This window comes from Sturnus vulgaris, chromosome 3, assembly GCF_052056855.1.
Source record: "Sturnus vulgaris isolate bStuVul1 chromosome 3, bStuVul1.hap1, whole genome shotgun sequence".
NCBI lineage: Eukaryota > Metazoa > Chordata > Aves > Passeriformes > Sturnidae > Sturnus > Sturnus vulgaris.
The window spans coordinates 85,790,571-85,808,585 of record NC_142245.1 but is presented as its reverse complement, the minus strand read 5'-3'; the positions used below and the strand labels follow the sequence as shown (position 1 = coordinate 85,808,585).

Sequence of the window (18,015 nt, the reverse complement as noted above, 5' to 3'; positions counted from 1 at the left end):
GTGTGCCTGTAGCCACATGACATCCTTGTGTCTAATCTGAGGGACATGGATTTGACTGATGGACCACTTGGTGAATAAGGAATTGGCTGGATGGATGCACTCAAAGGGTTGTAGTCAGTGACACAGTGGAGACCAGTGACAAGTGATGTTCCTCAGGGACTGGTGTTGTGCCTGACACTGTTCAACTTCTTTGTTGACAACATGGACCATGAGATGGAGTGCACCCTCAGCAAGTTTGCCAAGCTGTGTGGTGGGGTCAACACGCTGGAGGGAAGGGATGCCATCCAGAGGGACGTGGACAGGCACCCCTGTGTAAACCTCTTGAAGCTCTACAAGGCTAGATTCAAAGTTCTAGGGATGGATCAGTATGATCCCAAGTACAAGTACAGGCTGGGTGGTGAATGGATTAAGACAGCCCTGAGGAGGTGATGCTAGGGGTGCTGGTGAATGAGAAGCTCAGCATGACCCAGCAATGTGCACTTACAGCCCAGAAAGCCAAACACATCCTGGGCTGCATCGAAAGAAGCATAGCCAGCTGGGCAAGGGAGTTATTCTCCCCTTCTGCTTCACTGTGGTGAGACCACCTGGAGTAATGCATCCAGCTCTAGAACCCTAACATAAGAATGACAGGGACCTATTGGAGTGAATCCAGACGAGTATCACAAAGGTGACCAGAGAGCTGGACCAGCTCTTCCATGAAGACAGGCTGAGAGAGTTTGAGTCATTCAGCCTGGAGAAGAGAAGGGTCTGGAGAGACCTTATAGCAGCCTTCCAGTACCTGAAGGGAGCCTATGAGAAAGCTATAGAGGGCCTTTTTTACAGGGGCATGTAGGGATAGGGCAAGGGGGAGTGGCTTTAACAGGAAAGAGGGTAGGTTTAGATTAGATACTAGGAATAAGTTTTTTATAGTGAAAATGGTGAAGAACTGGCACAGGCTGCCCAGAGAAGTTGTGGATGCCCCATGCCAGGAGGTATTCAAGGCCAGGTTGGGTGGGGCCTTGAACAACCTAGTCTTAATGGCAGGGGAGTTGGAACTAGTGGTCTTTAATGTTTACATGAATTATGGACCTAAATGTTTTGTCTGAAAATATGCATGAAATAAGTTATTCTCTGCTTCCTTCCCCCTCCCAGAACCATACCTGTCTGTGATTATATGTTGCCAGAAGTTTATGTCTGGCCCTAGTTAATCTTCTTTCATTTCATGGTGATCCTATTTCTTGTCTCAGAACTTCAACATTGATTCTGTACTTGGAGGTCTGATCTGCCAGAACCAAAGAAATGAGTATCCATAAACAAAAGGGAAATGGACAGAATGATTGCACTGGTTCCTTGTTCTTCAACCTACTGCAGTCTGATTTGGGTTCTAATTTGAAATATAATTGAAAAATTCAAAGGAAACCTCACAATACTAATAAAATCTCTCAGATGAGGAGTCTTTTTAGCTAGCTTAAAGAAACCCATACCACATGAAATGTGTTACCTGTGGGCCCTAGTTTCTCTGTGTCTGCTATTGCTGTGAAGAAGTTCTTTCTCATGCAGCATGTGGCCAAAAATCACTTCAGGCTTCAATGTTCCAGGAGGGTTCCAGTGGTTAAAAGGGTACTTAATTTTCTGTTTGTGCTGAAGGTTTGAGTTTAGGAGAATGCTAGAAAACAACTCACAAGTTCATCTGAATGCTCTGGCTAGCTGGATTAATTTTCAGGCCCTTTTTGTGGGTGTTGAAGGAAGCATAGTATCTGAAGGAGGTTTTTGCAGCCCACCTGCTCAATGGTTGGCACTGCCCAGGGAAGCAGTGCAATCACAGGAGAGTCCCTGTGGAAGAACCCATCCATGCTAGCCTCCCAAACAGCAGGGTCACTGAGGCTGGAGCAGTTGGAGGTGGTGACTATGTCTGCTGGAGATGCGTGCTAGATGGGAGGTTGTGGCCAGGTTATGGAGTTGAAGGAGAAAAGAGGGGCAGACTATGTGTATGGCATCAGGGAAGATGGAAAAAGGATTGAGAGTGTCTTCACAGAGACCCTGCAGAGATGAGAACCTGAATGTCCTGACTGTGCAAAACAGGGCAGCCAGAGTCTGTGGGCAGTTTTGATAGGACTGGAGGAACACTGTGTTGAGGAACACTTATGACTTCTGTCAAAAATTATTCTTACAAAGTTGCTGTCTTATCTTGAAAAGGAAGGTCAGGCGAATTCTGTGTTGAGTGGATAAATGCAAATGTGCCCATCTTCAAAAAATCCCAGAATTTTAACTTGAAGAACTACAATCCAGTCAGCCTTACTTCAACCCCTGGGAAAATCACGGAGTTTCTGGACAAACTGGTATTTGAAACAGTTAGAATGGATTTCTTAAGAGTAAATAATTCTTGACAAACTAAGTTGCCTTGCTATGATGAAATCACTGTTGTCGTGGATGAGAGAGTACTGTGTCATCGACCTTGGCTCTAACAGAAAGTTCTAACAGAAAGTACAGTTTCCCACAATATTCTCGTGTCCAAACTGGGGCCTTTCTGGATGGACTAGCAACAAACAGAAACCCAGCTGGATATTTAGGCTCAGAGTGTAGCATATTCTACCTGCATACCAGTGGAGTGCCACAGGAGTTTCTACCAGTTAATGTCTTTTTCAGTGACTTGAAAAAGGTAACAGAATGCATTTTGGTTTCAGTTTGTGGATGATGCCATACTGGGAGGGCCAGTAGATAGGACAGGATTTTCATCTATAGGATTTTATATCAGATTTTCATCTTATAAGTAAGTGTAGTGGGTTGACAGGAACCCAATGAAATTCAGTAGGGCAAATGCAAACTCCTGCTTCTGAGAAACAGTGTATCAGTGTGGGCTGGAAATTGACTGGTGGCAGTTCAGCAGAATACTTTGGCAATCCAGCAGATGGGAAGCTGAATATAAGCCAGCAGTGTATCTTGGTAGCAACGGCCAACAGCATCCAGCAGCTGGGAGATCAAGGGAGGTTTTATCCTCTAGTAAGCGCTTGCTAGGTGTCATCTAGAACGTTGCATCTTTTGGACCTTTGCCGCCTTCCCTGATACGATACTTATAGTTTTGGACCCCACAATACAGGAAAGGTGATGATGAGCTGCAGTGAGTTCAGCAGAGGCCACCAAAATGGTCAGGGATTGATCTGGAGCAATTGTCCTGAGAAAGGCTGAAGGACCTGGTCTTGCTCAGTCTGGAGAAGAGATGGCATTAGGGGGAGCCCCTTAGTGACCTTCCAGCACCTACAAGGAGTTTATTCAGAAGATGGAGCCAGGCTTTCCCAAGCAATGTGTTGGTTGGAGGATGACAGATATTTGGCATAAACTGAAATGAGATACTTAGAGTGAATATAAGGAAAAGCTTTCTCATCATAAGGATAGTCAAGCAGTGAGCAGTTGCCTAAAGATTGTATAGTCTCCATCCTTTGAGGTTTCAAGACTGACTGAGCAGTCTGATACGACGTCAGAGCTGATCCAGCTGTAAGCAGTTGGTTGGACTAGATCATCTCCAGAGATCCCTTCCAACCTCAAATATCCTGTGATCCTGTGTGTAGGAGTATGTAAATATAGATAATGTACAGAATGAGTTCTCTGGAGACCATATATGGAACATGTCTTCACAGAGGCCACAGAAGTGGTTCATTTTTGACAAGTAATATATATTTTTTAAAATAAGGAATATTCAGATTTCCATTAAAAGAAAAATAAAATGCCACTGTATCTGCTTTTCTCTGCCTCTGAAGTTCTTTGCAGATCTTATTTTAGCCCAGAACCAGCAAAGTCTGAAATGCTGTTACCATATTCATGCACATATCCCTTGCCTGGATTCGTGTTGAATGCATCTCTGTGAAAGATTTAATAAATGACTTCCATTTACATCATTTATTCAGTGAATAGAGCATGAAAGGTGGAAAAAACAGCTTTCAAAATATCAGTGTAGCTGTTCTATTTGGAGACAACCCTTCAAACACCTGAATTATTGCACGTCTATTAAAGTGAAGACAGTAAGGGTGATACATGTATTCTAGGTAAACATCATGCTGGTGTTTGACAGTTTGCAAATAATTCATGCAATAAATGTCCCCTACTGTAGTCTAAATGCATCTCTCAGATATTTCCAACTGGGCAGCATAGATGTAATCAAGAATAATTGAAGAGCTGATTTTGTGCTATGTTAACAGAACTGTCTTCCTGAATATGTTAGGATGCCTAACATGTTGGCTTTCTCCATGATCACATTGTCTGAATTGGATGTGAAAGAATGGTTAGTACTGTTTAGTCATAATCTGTCATAAGAATCTTAAATAGCTTAGGAAAAAAAAAGTCATAATTATGTCCCTAAGACTGATGGTATTTCAGATCTTGCAGTGATAAAGGTTTTTTGGTCTTGCTTCAGAATTACTTTCAGAAAAAGAAGTATGCTCTCAACCTAATCATGTCAGCATCAGAACACCTGCAAAAATAGATCAAAAGAAAAAGTGGAATTACTGAGATTTGCTTGCTATGAATAGCACTAGTGTGAATGTGTTAAGCAGTCATGTTGGCTGTACTGAAAATGCAACATACCCAAGGGAACCAATACAAAAGAAGACAAATTTGAGGATGTATTGACTGTTTTCAATAGCAGTTTGGTGTTTTGCAATCCTTTTGTTTGCACCTTTTTGTGGGGTAGTGAGTGAAACACCTGTGAGGATCATCAGATGTGCCTCAAGCTGGAGGATGATCATGAGAACTGCAAACTGAGTAATGTTGTGCTTATGTGGAAAATGTTGAGTCTTGTGACAGAGGCAAAAACCTTACTTGACTACTGAAGTCTTAATGGCTGATCATATCCCTTGGGTGCCTGGTCTAGAAACCAGCCAGTGCAAAGTGATCAATTTCCTTCAGGGCACAGCACCTAAGGAGGAGTTCACTAAAACTTTTTGGTAGATTTTGTGATGACTTCATGGGTCTCAGCTGAATTTAAGGCCTTGACATGAAGATAAAGGTGTTGAAATACTTCTGTCAATATATAGATTAATACTTAGATTATTTTCTTCATGCTCAGGTGAGCAGAGCATGAGTAGGAGCTTCATTTAGCCCAGTGAAATTAGAGAAAGTGCATGGAGAATGGGATTTGCAGCCTGTGTACTCTTGTTTGGTTATCAACATGTTTACATTATTATACTGATTAGTGCATTAAATTACTTAAATCTGCTGCTATTTTAAGGATACTGACAAGATCTCTTTATTCAATCAGGACAAATAATGCCTGGTGAAGGCACTGCTGTACCTGTGCTGCTTTCATATTTCTGAGTGTGCTAATTACCACCTGCTCATGTTCATTCGTCTTTGCATGTCCCATATATGTCCTGGTTTCTCTTCTAGATAGTGGGAGATAAAAAGCTCTGTTATTTGCTGCTATAGCTAAACTAATTCAAACCAAGCAGAAGACAGGCCAAGGGAAGTTCAGACAAAGCAAGCCTGACAAGTGTTAGTCCTGAAGCCTTGAAAACTCAGTACACAGCTTGTGGCTTGTTCCTGGAAGTGACAATACTGGGTTGCAGGGTTGCAAGAACTGAACGGGCAGCTTAAGCAGTAGGCAATAGAGCATACCTTGCATTTTATTTTAGTTTAGTTTGGTTTTCAGTTATGGCATAGACTTTTCAGAGCATGCAGTGAGCAACTTCTTGATTTATATTTTGCACTGGTAACTAATCTGTTTATCCTGTGTGGGTTTTTACCCTCTGCTTACAGTCACAAATTTAGATTGATCAGGTTATGATAGTAGCTGTGACATTAACATTTTTCATAGGCCATTCTCATTGTAATAAACTAGCAAAATAGTACTGATTTTTTTTAATGTATCCATTAAATTAAGAAATTGGTTGTATAGAAGTAATTGCTTTCTGGATAGAAGGTATTTTTTATGTTGAAACCTTACCAAATAATATTTCAAAACAACTGAAAGATTTTTGTGTTTTGGCTGCAGATAAATCTCAGTTTGCTGGAAGTAGGTAAGGGCTCTTTAATTCCAGTTTTCCTGTTTGTTGCTGAAGCAGTGAAGCATTCAGAAAAAGACAATTTCACTTTGATTAAATGCCTAAAAAGTTATCTGGTTGATAAAAAAAAAAAAAGAAAAAAAGAAAGAAAGAAAAAAAGAAAAAGGATGTTGCATAAGCTTTTAATATTTAATTTCTATACTCTAAGTATCCGGAAGAACATTTAGTTCCTGTTTTGAAAGATGAATGCCGTATATTGGAAAGTGTACTGAAGGCTCATTTGCAGTCACGACGCTTGTTTGCTTCTCTAGTATGTACGTGCAGGGAAGAGTAGAAAGGGTTGAGTGGGCAGTTGGCAGTCATTCATTGTCAGTGATTGCTAGTCATTCATAAAAAACTGCAGAGCTGAGAGGTGGAGCCAGCAGCAGCAGCCTTTCAGGCTCTTGCAGAAGACGAGTTTGTGCAATCACAAGCGATTTGAGAAGCTGCTCAAATATGGTATGATGAATGTAATGAGAAGATGTGTGCTAAATGCATCTAATTAAAAGGGGCTGCTTAGAATAAAGAAAAATGTTTCAATTCTTTTCTTCTCAAGCCCACAGTGGTTTGTGAACATGGAGATCTAATGGTTCTATGTTCAGGTAAAGGCAATGAATCACTTTCAAGGAGTGCCCTCTAGTTTATGACACCTCTAGAGTATGTCTTTTGCCTTTAAAATAAACAGTTTTAGGAAATGCGTCTTGATGCAGAGATAAAAGGGAAATTTTGAGGTGAGTAGGGAATATATATTTGTACCTCATAATTTTGAGACAAAAATGACAGCAAACGTTTAATTTCAAGAAGAGACTGTGTCAGAAGCAGCAAGCCATGCTTTATGTTCTCACACTAAAAATTGCTGCATCTATATTTTTCCCCTCACTGCAATGACTGCCAATCTCATCGAAAGTCTCGACAAGATTTTATTTTATCTTTTTATCCAAAGTGTGGAAGTTACAGCAGCTTGAAAGACTTCAGTTTTTAATTTACAAATCTGATTTATTCAAATCTGAGTGTGAGTATAAGCTATTGTATCAGCTGTTCCCTCTCTTCTAGTTTGGCCTATGCAGTTCCCAGCTTCTCAGAAAGCAGCAGAGCTGTCACTGCAGGCTGATCTACAACTGGCTGGGACATGGTATTTTAGGCTGTTTATGTCTGGGCTGCCAGTGCATTTAAATTTAGTGAATTCACCTGAAAGTAGAAGGTTCTTAGTTGTGAAGTTTAAGTTTAGGGTCCTCAACTTAAAACACTCCCTTACAGAACCAAAAATCTCCATTGAGAAATGGAATATTCACTCTTGAATTTCCTGTATTTGACCTATTTGGAAATGAACTCCTGTGTCTGGTACTGCTCTAAGCATGGTCTGGAAGAATATAATGCTGGGCTAAGAGATTTCATTTGAAATGAAGGTCTAGAGCACTGTCTGGGTATGGTTTAGAAGGCACTGAATGTGTTTCTTCCTTATCAGATGACAGAATTTCAAAGCAACCCCAGTCTCTCTCTAATAAATTGCTAATTAAATTGTACACTGTAGGCTCTTTGAAGTTTTTTCAGAAGCTCTGACTAAAATATATATAAGCCAAACATCACTATGGCAATATTCCAATGAAAGTGCATGTATGCTTTGTCTCCTTTTGAGGAAGCTTCATGTTGTAGTTCAGGGAGCTCAAACTATAGCAGTCACTGTTTTCAGTAGGAGTGAGTGCATATCCCCTGGGGCTCTGGTTTCTCTTTGTTCTCAAGAATTTCTCAGTGCTCTCATTAGTATTAACAAGTGTAATCGATGTACATCAAAGAAAAATACACACTTGAAGAAAGAAGAATCTATATGACCTCTTGAGAGATGCAAGATCAGGCTGCAGGTGAGACTTCTCCAAGTGTGTTACTTTTTCTCAAGAGTGGACTGGCAGAGTTCTCATACACCAATAAATACACTTTTCTGCAGTAGACTGGTTTCCTCTTTTAAGGTAGAGAAGTGACCAGTTGCTCAAGTCCAGCAGCACACAAGGGATTTGAAGCCTTTCTTATCCATACGTACATGTACAATTAATTTACTATATCAAAGCGAAGTGATTTACAGGTGCCTAAAAAAAATCTGTTCATAAGATTAACTGGGTGTTAAATGAGTGTGCTTGGTTCCTTGCACTTTGAAAAATGAAGTGCTGCACAAATACAATTTTTAAAACCATCTCTTTTCGATTTTAAGACACATTTCAGAACAGAGGGAAGAAATCAAATGTAAGCTTGCATTGCACCTTACTGATATTTCATCTTTTGGAAGTTTCAGGTAATGTATTGTCCGTTAATTTTAAGCCCATTAAGCCGGGTGATATTTGGAGGCTGGTTTGAAGTCCTCATCTATTACTGGAGAGCAGCTGATATAAGAGATGAGTGATATATAACTGTTTATATACAGCTCTAAACATTATGCAGGGAAATGTGACGCCCTGAAAACAGTCTCAAACCCAGGCAGGATAGTCCCACTTTAGTAATTGAGCATCCAGCCATTAAAGATACCTTTTTAGATTCCTAACGACCTCTTTTATTGCAACAGTCAGAAAGCAGAAAAGCAGGAGCAGCAGCAGACCATCACAGTACTTTCTGCTGACCTACTGCTGATGAGTACATGTACTGCAATACACTAAGCTGCTTTTAATTTCTCTCTGCAGTCAGCACTGCAGGTTTTGGTGTTCCGAAGTAGGTAACATTTTACAATGTTGGGAATTTTTTAAGGGATTCATCCTTTTAAATAAAAGAGATAAAAGCCAGTCTGTCAGTGAAATGCATCTCACAGCTGTAGTCAGATTGGCAGTTTCTATTTTTAGCTTGGCAGCTTCTCCATGTAACATGCTACAGCTTTCTGTGACATTTCAGATATAGCTAATACCCTCTCAATTTTTTGGGAGGCCCATCTTATTTTTGCATCCCCCAAACAAAGCAGGGGAGGCTTCTGGAGAATGAAGGGAAAGAGCTATGCAAAACTGAGCAGCTCATGTTCTCTCCCTATGCAGCCTCATCTACCATCTTTTATTATTATTAGAGCCAAAACATAGCACTGAATGGACCGTTTGCCCAACCCAGTAAAGTATTTTTTGTGCTTATATGTTGTTTGTTAAAGTCCAGTGCTAACACCTAACTACAGACATAGCTTTATTTGATCGGAAAAATCATAGTACTGTATTTGATTCTTTGTCTTGGAACATTAAAAAATCCAAAAAACACACAAATGCTTCTGTGACAGAAGTGCCATGGCTGCTGTAAGGCTCAGAAACCTACCTGCAGAAACATTTTTCTACGTTTTGTTTTTGCTGCCAGTATACATTCTAACCAATATCTTCTCTCTGTGCAGATTTACATAAATTGCTCCTACCTACTACTGTGGTTTTCTGCTTGCTTCCATGTGAAGATGGGAAAATGTGAAAGAGCTGGTTGTATTGACTAACTGACTAGTACTCAGTTGCCATCCAGATGGCTCAAATAGGATGCATCAGACTATGTATAAAAATCTGCAACATCACTAGCTTCTTCTAGGGTGGTTGGTTATGAAAACAAAACGCTGGTTAATTGAAAGGAAACTCTGTATCTAGACTCCCTATGGCTCAGTCTAAAGTAAATATGGACAACAAACGTGATATTCTGACATGTGCCTTTTTTTCCTGGCTATGCAAGAACCACAGGGGGGGACTGGCTCTAATGTCGATGAGTGAAGTCACAGGAGTCAAGTCTCTCTATATTGCATCTTTCTAGGTAGCTGTGTGCTCTGTCATTGCTTGTAGCCTAGATGCAAGTAAAAAAATCTGGACAGTGTTTAAGAACTTAAAAATTCAGATAGACTCTTTACTGAAGTCTCTCATGTGCCTGATAAGACTTTATCAACCCACTCAAAAACCTCCCTTTAAGCATTACTACTTTCAAAAATCTTTCCCAAAGGACCTGTTTCTGTGTGAAGGCAGTACATGTTTATGCATGCTTCCCCTTCTAGTTCTGTCTTGTATGGCTGTAATGGAGATTTTCAGGAAAAATGTGTTTGCAGGCTTTTGGGAGAACCATAAAGAAACTCTCCACAGTAAGGGATATTTTCTTAGCTTATTCTGTTGGAACTGCCATGTAATCTCGTTCAAAATCCTTTACTCCTAGAAAGCTTGCCCTTTCTTCTTGTTTTACAGTAGAATAGATAGAGTTTAAGACAGCTAATATTTCCTTGTGTGGTTTTATGAAAAAGAGTAGTGGAGCCTATTGAGGTAAACTAACTAACTGCTTGTTTTTGATTTGGAGAGCCTTCATCTGATTGATTCTAGAAGTTACTGCAGAATTGTCTCTAGTAGAACTGGAGATGAGGAGGAATTTCTGACATGGGGCAAGGGAGCGCCTGAATGTGCTGGCTGAGAGCAGCACCATGTGTGCCATGGCAGTGTTCCCTAGCCTGCTTCTAGCACCCAGCCCTCTCTGACAGTTGAGTGGATGGGAAAGGCAGGTATTTCCCTCCTTGAGATTCAGAAATTAGAGCCTGACCTTGTATGCACCCTATAAGCACCTTTTCCATTTTGAGTTTGTATGAACTGGTGGCAGGCAGGCCAAATCCTTTTGAAGTTCTTTCTGTTTATATTTACTATTTAATATAATCTGACAAGCATAGAGCTTAGTCTGTCAGTAGTGTGTGGGTTTTGGGAAACCTATATCTGCTTTTCTGTAAATGTACAAAGCTGGAAAGTGATAGCCAGGCTTTTTTCATAGAGTGAATGACATAAACGTAAACCACAGTCCTGTCCAATGATGGAGGGGAAGATGATAATACTGTCTGATCCGAGGGAACTTTGATAAACATCAAGTACAAAAATGTCTATTCTGTTCATATATTCTAAGTTAATGTTGAAGACTGGCCTTGTTGTAGAAAACACTACAGCCTCAATAGTTCTTTGCTACAGAGAAAAAAATGAATAACCAAAAAAAGAAAAGCTGATTTAGATGTGGGAAAAAGTGTATTTGCTGCATTGTAAAGAATAATTTTGAATACCCAGGGGGACACATGAGCAAATGGAAAGAGGATGCAAAGGATAGGGAGTAGGAAGAATGAAGGCATATACTCTGTGAATGGAGATATGTGTGGTTTTTAACTCCTTGAACCATAGGGTACCATGGGGTTTTGCTTTTTGTAAATCTACCAATCTGTGAAAAATCTGAAAAAACAATGTTCAATTCCATGTTATGATTAGAAATGGCTACTTTTTAATTCTAAGCTGAGAGGAATGTGAAAGGTGTAATCAGAATAAATGCACCTTTTATATAATTTTCTAAACAAATTTATACAGCAAAAATTTTCAAGTTTTGAAGAAAATAATGTTTATTTTAGATTCCTAGCTGTATAAATCTTTTATAAATATGGGGACTCATGCTTCCAAAAATCCTGTTTTGTTATCCTTCTGCCTATTGAGCAGAGGGAGAAAGAGTAATTTGCATGAACTTGTAATCTAGAAACCATGACTGAGTCAATGACTTCCCCAAACAACAGGTTCATGTGTAGGTGAAGGCTCTGTGTGTCTGTGGATTAAATATTTTTTTGGTAAATCCTTTATTGTCATTCTAATACAATTCAGGGTGTCAGGCCTGATGTGCTAGGAGTTAGACTAAGGCTTAGATTCTTCCAGACCTGAAGAATTTTAAATGTAAACTCTGGGTTAAAATCCAGCATTACCACAAGCTTCCTATATCAAGGGTGTGCTCTATTTGCAGAATTCCCTTTTATGCAAAAGGGTTTAAAAGAAAAATCCACTTTTTCCCGCCTAATTGTAGTCTTCCTGATAAACAGAAACCATCCCTCTCATCCATTTTTTCCAATTGATTGCTTAGGTGTAATATTAAAAAGCTTCATCCAGGTTGCTGTTGAGATGGGGAGGAGGGAATTGGCAGTTTTCTGTGGGATGTTCCGTGGGATGTTGTGCTGTCCTTCTTGACTGGGCTGGCTGGACTGTGAGACACCGAGGAATCCCAGACAAATAATTACTATGTGTTAGCAATCAGCCAGATGGCCACGTGGAGCACAGGGAAGTTTTGTGGTTACTGTGGAGCCAGTAGAGGCTGTGCAGAAGCGAGCAGACGAGCAGCGCGTGTGGTGAGTCACCTGTCGCGCCTTCCTGCACCTGCTCCGGCCACCTGAGGCACTCAGTGGTCACACTTCACACATTGTTTGAGGAACACATCTGTGGGTATGCATGGGATTTTGTAGACAGAAAAGTGAAGCCGTTGCTCCTCCGCAGGGAGATGAGAAGGGGAAAACTTCTGCTGTAATTTGCCCAAATAATGTCCAGCTGTCATCACTGAGACCAGAAATGTGGAAGTAATAAAACACATGACTTTCTGAATTTATAATCAGTGATGCTGCTTCAGTGCACTGAAAAACTGAAGCTGTTGGGTAAAAATCCAGGATAGCTTTGATCCCATCCCCCGGGAAAAAAAATATATTTATATTTGTATAAAATATAATTCATATCAGACATATAAAATTTTTAAAAAACAGTGATAAAGAGTAGTTAATGCCTCTTAGCTCCCTGTGACTTTTGGTTTAATGACTTAGATAAAAGTGAAGTGATTGGAGATATCTCTCCAATTGAAGAAGAGATGTCCCTTCTTTTTGACATCTCTTCAATATTTTGAAAAATCAGTTGCCAGTTTATAAAACAAATCCTCTTAGAAGACTGCCTGTATTCTAGAGGCTTTTATTTCTAGTGGCTTGTAACATAATGAACCTGAGTGTACTGAGATGCAAAACCCAAAGCCAGAATAAATTTAGAGCCGTTGAGAGTACCCTAGAGTTCAGATAAAATTTGGTACCAGGCAATCTAAGACATTCTCCCTGAACAGCCAGTTACTGACTCAGAATTCAGTAGCTTGTTAGCCCATTTCTAAAACAAGCTTTTTGTTCCAGGCTCTTTCATGGGACATCTGCCATACAGATAGATTTCTGAATGCATCTGATCTAAATGCACCAAAATATGGTATTGTGAACAATGGTGGTTTTCTCTTGCTCTTAAATTATTAAGTTTATCCATGGAGTCTATGCCCAAATCACTTCTTGTCCTGTCCCATTTATTGCTGTTTTATGGTCTGTATGGTGAAGGTGGTGCGAGAGATCTGTTTCGTAATTCTTCTACAAAATACATGTTAACATTTTTTTCCTGATTGAAGGTAAATCTTTGGAGTATGTAAGACTGTGAAAAAACACTCCTCACTTTGTCCTGCATGCTATTTTGATCCAGTTTTCCATTCTAGGTTTGAGGGTATCCCCATTTCTATACTTTTTTGCTTTCCTATTTTCTTTGACTTTGCATTTTTTCCATTTATTATTTACTGAATACATTTATTCAGTACAAAGGATAATTTATGTAGCACAACAAAAGGAAGAACATTAAGTTACTAGTACGAACAACAACGAAAGGAAGAGTAAAGTCTCAAAAAGGACAAGTAGTACTGAATTGATACTGCACAGTTAAGGTTGGTGGGAATCAGGCTTCTGCATCATTCTCATTGGAATATCAGCTGTTATTTTTTCCATAGTCTGACAGCCATCACTCATGCTTCAGTTTATGCTCTTTTTGCTCATGGCTGTAGTGCTCAAGGTCTGTCCCAAAGGCCTCCCCAACTATGGCAGTCCAAACCTGAGCCTTGCACATTGCATCAGCTGGTGAGAAATGAGCAGGTGCCCTGTGAGGTCCTCCAGGCACATGAAGTGAGGGCACTTCAGCAATACAGGCAGGGCTCTTGTGTTCTTCAGGAGTTGGAACTGATAAGACAGCTCTGAGGTGGAGGAGACCAGAGAGCTGCGAGGGCTATTGCTCCACCAGAGCAAAACAGACGTTTTGGATGGAAAAGATTATATTCTGCCAAAATAACTGTGAAAATGTCCCCAACTGCTCCTAGATATTTCTAGTTTTTTTCTCTGTTAATATTGGCTGGTATTTTTTTCTTTTTCAGTAAGGCTAGGGTAGAGGGAAAGGTTTTGTAACATTTCTCTGGAGCACTAGGTAATGTTTTGGTGGAGGCCAAAGCCCAAGCAGAACTTAATCTGGCTGTGCCATAATAAGCAATAAAAATGTTTCTGTAAAAAAATCAGCAACGAAAGGAGACCCTAGGATAGTCTCCAGCCTTTATTGGATGCAGGACGAGACATAGTGACGAAGGATGATGAGAAAGCTGAGGTTCTTATTGCCTCATTTTTTTAGTAGCAAGACCAGTTGTTCTCTGGATACCCAGACCCCTGATCTGATCTGAGCACAGTTATAATCCCATAATCCAGGAGAAATTATTAGTGACCTGCTACACCGCTTAGTCTATGGGCCTTGATGACATCCACCTGAAGGTACTGAGAGAACTGGCAAAAGTGTTCACTGGGCCATTTTCCATCATTAGCTAGCAGTCCTGGATAAGTAGGGAGCTCAGAGCTGACTGGAAGATGGCAAATGTGCCGTCTGTCTACATGAAGGGTTGGAAGAAGGATCTGAGTGACTAGAGGCGTGTCAGTCTGACTTTGGTGCCAGAGAAGGTCATGGAGCAGATCTTCCTGAGTGCCACTGTACAGGACATGCAGGACAACCAGGGGACCGGGCCCAGCCAGCCTTGGTTTGGGAAAGGCAAGTCCTTCTGTGACAAAGAGACATACTTAGTGGATGAGGAATGTGGATGTGTCTATCTGTACATAATAAAGCCTTTAATAGTGTCCCTCCTGGAGAAGCTGGCAGACCTTGGCTTGGTGGTGCACTCTTCACTGGCTAAAAAACTGTCTGGGTGGCTGGGCCCAGGAGTGCTGGTGAATGGAGTCACAGGCAGGTGTTGGCTGGTCACTATGGGCTCCCCAGGGATCAGCATTGGGGCCAGTCCTGTTTTAATGTCTTTATCAATGGGCGAGGCAATTGAGTGCACCTTCAGTGGGTTTGTGTCCAACACCAAGTTGAGTGGGAGTCTTGATCTGATGGAGGGTAGAAAGGCTCTGCAGAGAGGTCTGGACAGGCTGGATCCATGGGCCTGAGGCCAGCTGTATGAGATCCAGCAAGGACAAGAGCTGGGTCCTGCCCTTGGCTCACAACAGCCCCATGCAGTGCTACAGGCTGGGGGTGCAGAGTGCTCAGTGGAAAAGCACCTGGAGGTGCTGGTCAACAGCAGCTGAACATGAGCCATCAGTGTGTGCCCAGGTGGGTGCCCACTTTGTCAGCAACAGTGTGGCCAGCAGGACCAGGGAAGTCATTCTTCCCCTGTGCTTAGGACTGATGAGGCCACGCCTTGAGCCACTGAGATGCTGGAGTGAGTCCAGAGAAGGGTCTGAAGTCCTGTGAGGAGTGGCTGAGGGAGCTGAGGGTGTTTAGCCTGGAGAGGAGGAGGCTCAGAGGAGACTGTATCACTCTCAGTGATCTTAAGGGTCTTTTCCAACCTAAGCAATTTGATGATTCTGTGGTGTTGTTGATTTACAGCATACAAGTAAGCCTGAAGAAAGACCCTATTGCAAACTTAACATGTTTTTGCAGACCCTCTGTAATTGTGAGGGACCTAGACAGAAGAGTGGAAAGCTGCTTAATAGCTTTTGGAAAACTTCATTTGCTGTTGAGGAGGAAGGACCACAATTCTGAGCAGGCCCTTTTGTATTTCCCTACAGAGATTTTACTTGTTTGCATCCTTGGTCTGGTGTATGACATCTAATATGTGATGGAGGGCAGCTGACAAATCACAGACACTTTCCATATTATTAACTTTGTAAAGCTATAAAGTTTGAAATTTCTGCAGAAAGGACCAGACCATGCAGGGTACTTTCTTCAGGATGCCCTTAGAAATGAAAGCAGGGCTTCTTATTTACATCCTTCATGCATTGGAAAGCTCTCTAAGCAGACTCTTGTGAAGCTCTATGAGCATTGCTTACCATGGAAGTGTCTTTGTACCTCCTATATTCTGAAAATAATTTCCTGGCGTAATTTTTTTGGTCATATGAGTCTTTGGAAAGATAGTTTATCTTGATTATTTGCAACAAAAATATGCCATGCCACATGCTTCTCTAGGACCTAGTTGTCTGATTAAAAGTTTGTCATGCTGAAAGAGAATCAAATAGGAACAGTAGTAACATTATGTTCTGGTCTGCAAGAAGAGTTACTGGCTTATAAGCAATTTACTTTTCTCTTGTTTTTTCAGCTTGGATACCTGTGGAATTAGTGACCCTTCTAGACATGATTTCAAAACCGCTTCAGGGGAGAAAACTGCTTTCAGTTGGTCAGACGGTTCTGTCTTAAAACAATGGTGATATGTTACTATGTTTTGTTACTGTAGTTTAAATTATTTTGCTTTTTAATACTTTGAAACTTTTCTGCAGGTGATGGTGATGGTAGCTTGCTTTTAAGGTGTGCACAAGTTGTCCATCTTCATGAAGCAGACCTTTAAAATCAGGGGAACAGCAACACTGAATAAGTGCACAGAAAATCCCCATCCATTAGTAAGAGTACCTAGGGAGGCATGAATGAAAGAAAATATTTCACATGGAATATTCATGCTATTCTAAATATTTTTTAAGTCTTTCTATGCTAGTACCCAAAACTACATTTCAGGTAGTATTTAAAGTGTAGGAATCTGATGATTTAGAAGATCAATGAAATTAAAAGATAGGCTGCAATGAAGTAACAGACTTGAAATAGTGTGACAACACAAGGAAAACAAAATACAAAATTTTGCCAAAAAATAGTTAACACAAGAAGTTTGGGAAATGTTAATTAGTATTTATTTTTCAAATGAAGTTTTGTAGTATTTGAGCTGTGATTCGTAGATGACTTCTAAATATTTTGATTTCAGTATCAACCAGGTTTTTGCTTCACGCATATGCTCAGATGGAGCACATTTGAATTCTGAGCTGGAGATCACTTTAAAATGAAGTGTACCTTGAGTCTAGAAGTGGACTTGCTGCTGATCATGTCTGTAACTGTGAAGGTTTTAGGTTTGATGGATGAGAGATAACCTTCAGATACCATAGGGATCTGCATAAAGTAAGGACCCGGACAGAAAAACAGACCATTTCTTTGGAGTTACCTGAAAGGAAACTGTGTTGGGATATTGTTCTAGTGTAATTTTCTTTTTGTTCTTACAAGGCACTTGTCATCATTGCATTTTGCTTTGATTTAGAAGTAGAAATAGCGATAGCAATTTATGGGGGGCGTGGTTTTTTATTACTTTCGAGAGAAACAGATTGCTTAGCTCATAGGTATGGGTTATATAAAATAAATACAGAGGGAAAAAATTGTATGCTGTGTAATGCAGCTTATATCTTTCCTTAAGGCTTATTTTGAAAGAATTTTGGATTTTCAGTCAAGCAAATCTGTTTGTGAATATCATCAGATATTTAGGGATTAGGTTTTTTTTTTGATCAAAGACAGAAATGCCTACAAGCCAAAGTGTTCCAGAAGCCAGGCAGAAAAACTGATTGAGTTCAGCTATGATGCCTTACTCTACATTTTGTTTTTATATTTTTGCACCTGGAGTCCTTGATGTTTAGGCAGATATATCTGACAGGACTTACCATGACCAGGAGTACATATCCACAGTGTACCAGCCCACTTTAAAAAGGTCATTTTGGAAAAAGTCATATGGTAACAAAGTTTGACCTCGGAGGAAGGCTTTGTACTGCCGCTACATATATGTTTGTCAGGAAGTCTGTTCAAGAAGATTCCTTCATAACTCTTTCCTGTAGGACAAGGTGTTCCCTACAAGGAATGAACAGAGGCAGCTTGGCTTAATGGAGGGTTCTGTAGCACAGAAAAAAATGTATCCAGTGTGACTTTACTCCTTCTTAGCAGAGGAATTATGACCCCTCCTTCTGAATTTCCAGGGCAGTAAAGGCGATTAGAAGGTGTTCTGTGTGTTTGATACTGTCTGCATCTGATAATGTTTCCTAGGACCACAATATTTTCTTTGTATTATCTGAGAAAACCAGAAGATATGTCTAGGTAGTAGAAAAGGAGAGAATGCTTCAGTAATTGCTCTGCTG

The 18,015-nt window shown here is 40.5% G+C and overlaps 1 protein-coding gene across 44 annotated transcripts in view; it reads left to right on the top strand.

Moving 5' to 3' along the window:
- The window catches only part of RIMS1 (regulating synaptic membrane exocytosis 1), a 311,085-nt gene that overhangs the window by 53,419 nt on the left and 239,651 nt on the right, over nt 1-18,015 (top strand). For 37 of the 44 annotated variants that reach the window (XM_088162183.1, XM_088162189.1, XM_088162205.1 and 34 more), the window contains exon 2: nt 16,176-16,253. The exons of the other annotated variants lie outside the window; for them this stretch is intronic. In XM_088162183.1, the coding sequence (XP_088018309.1) occupies nt 16,176-16,253 (78 nt within the window). The remainder of the gene's footprint in view (nt 1-16,175; nt 16,254-18,015) is intronic. 44 annotated transcript variants of the gene reach the window in all.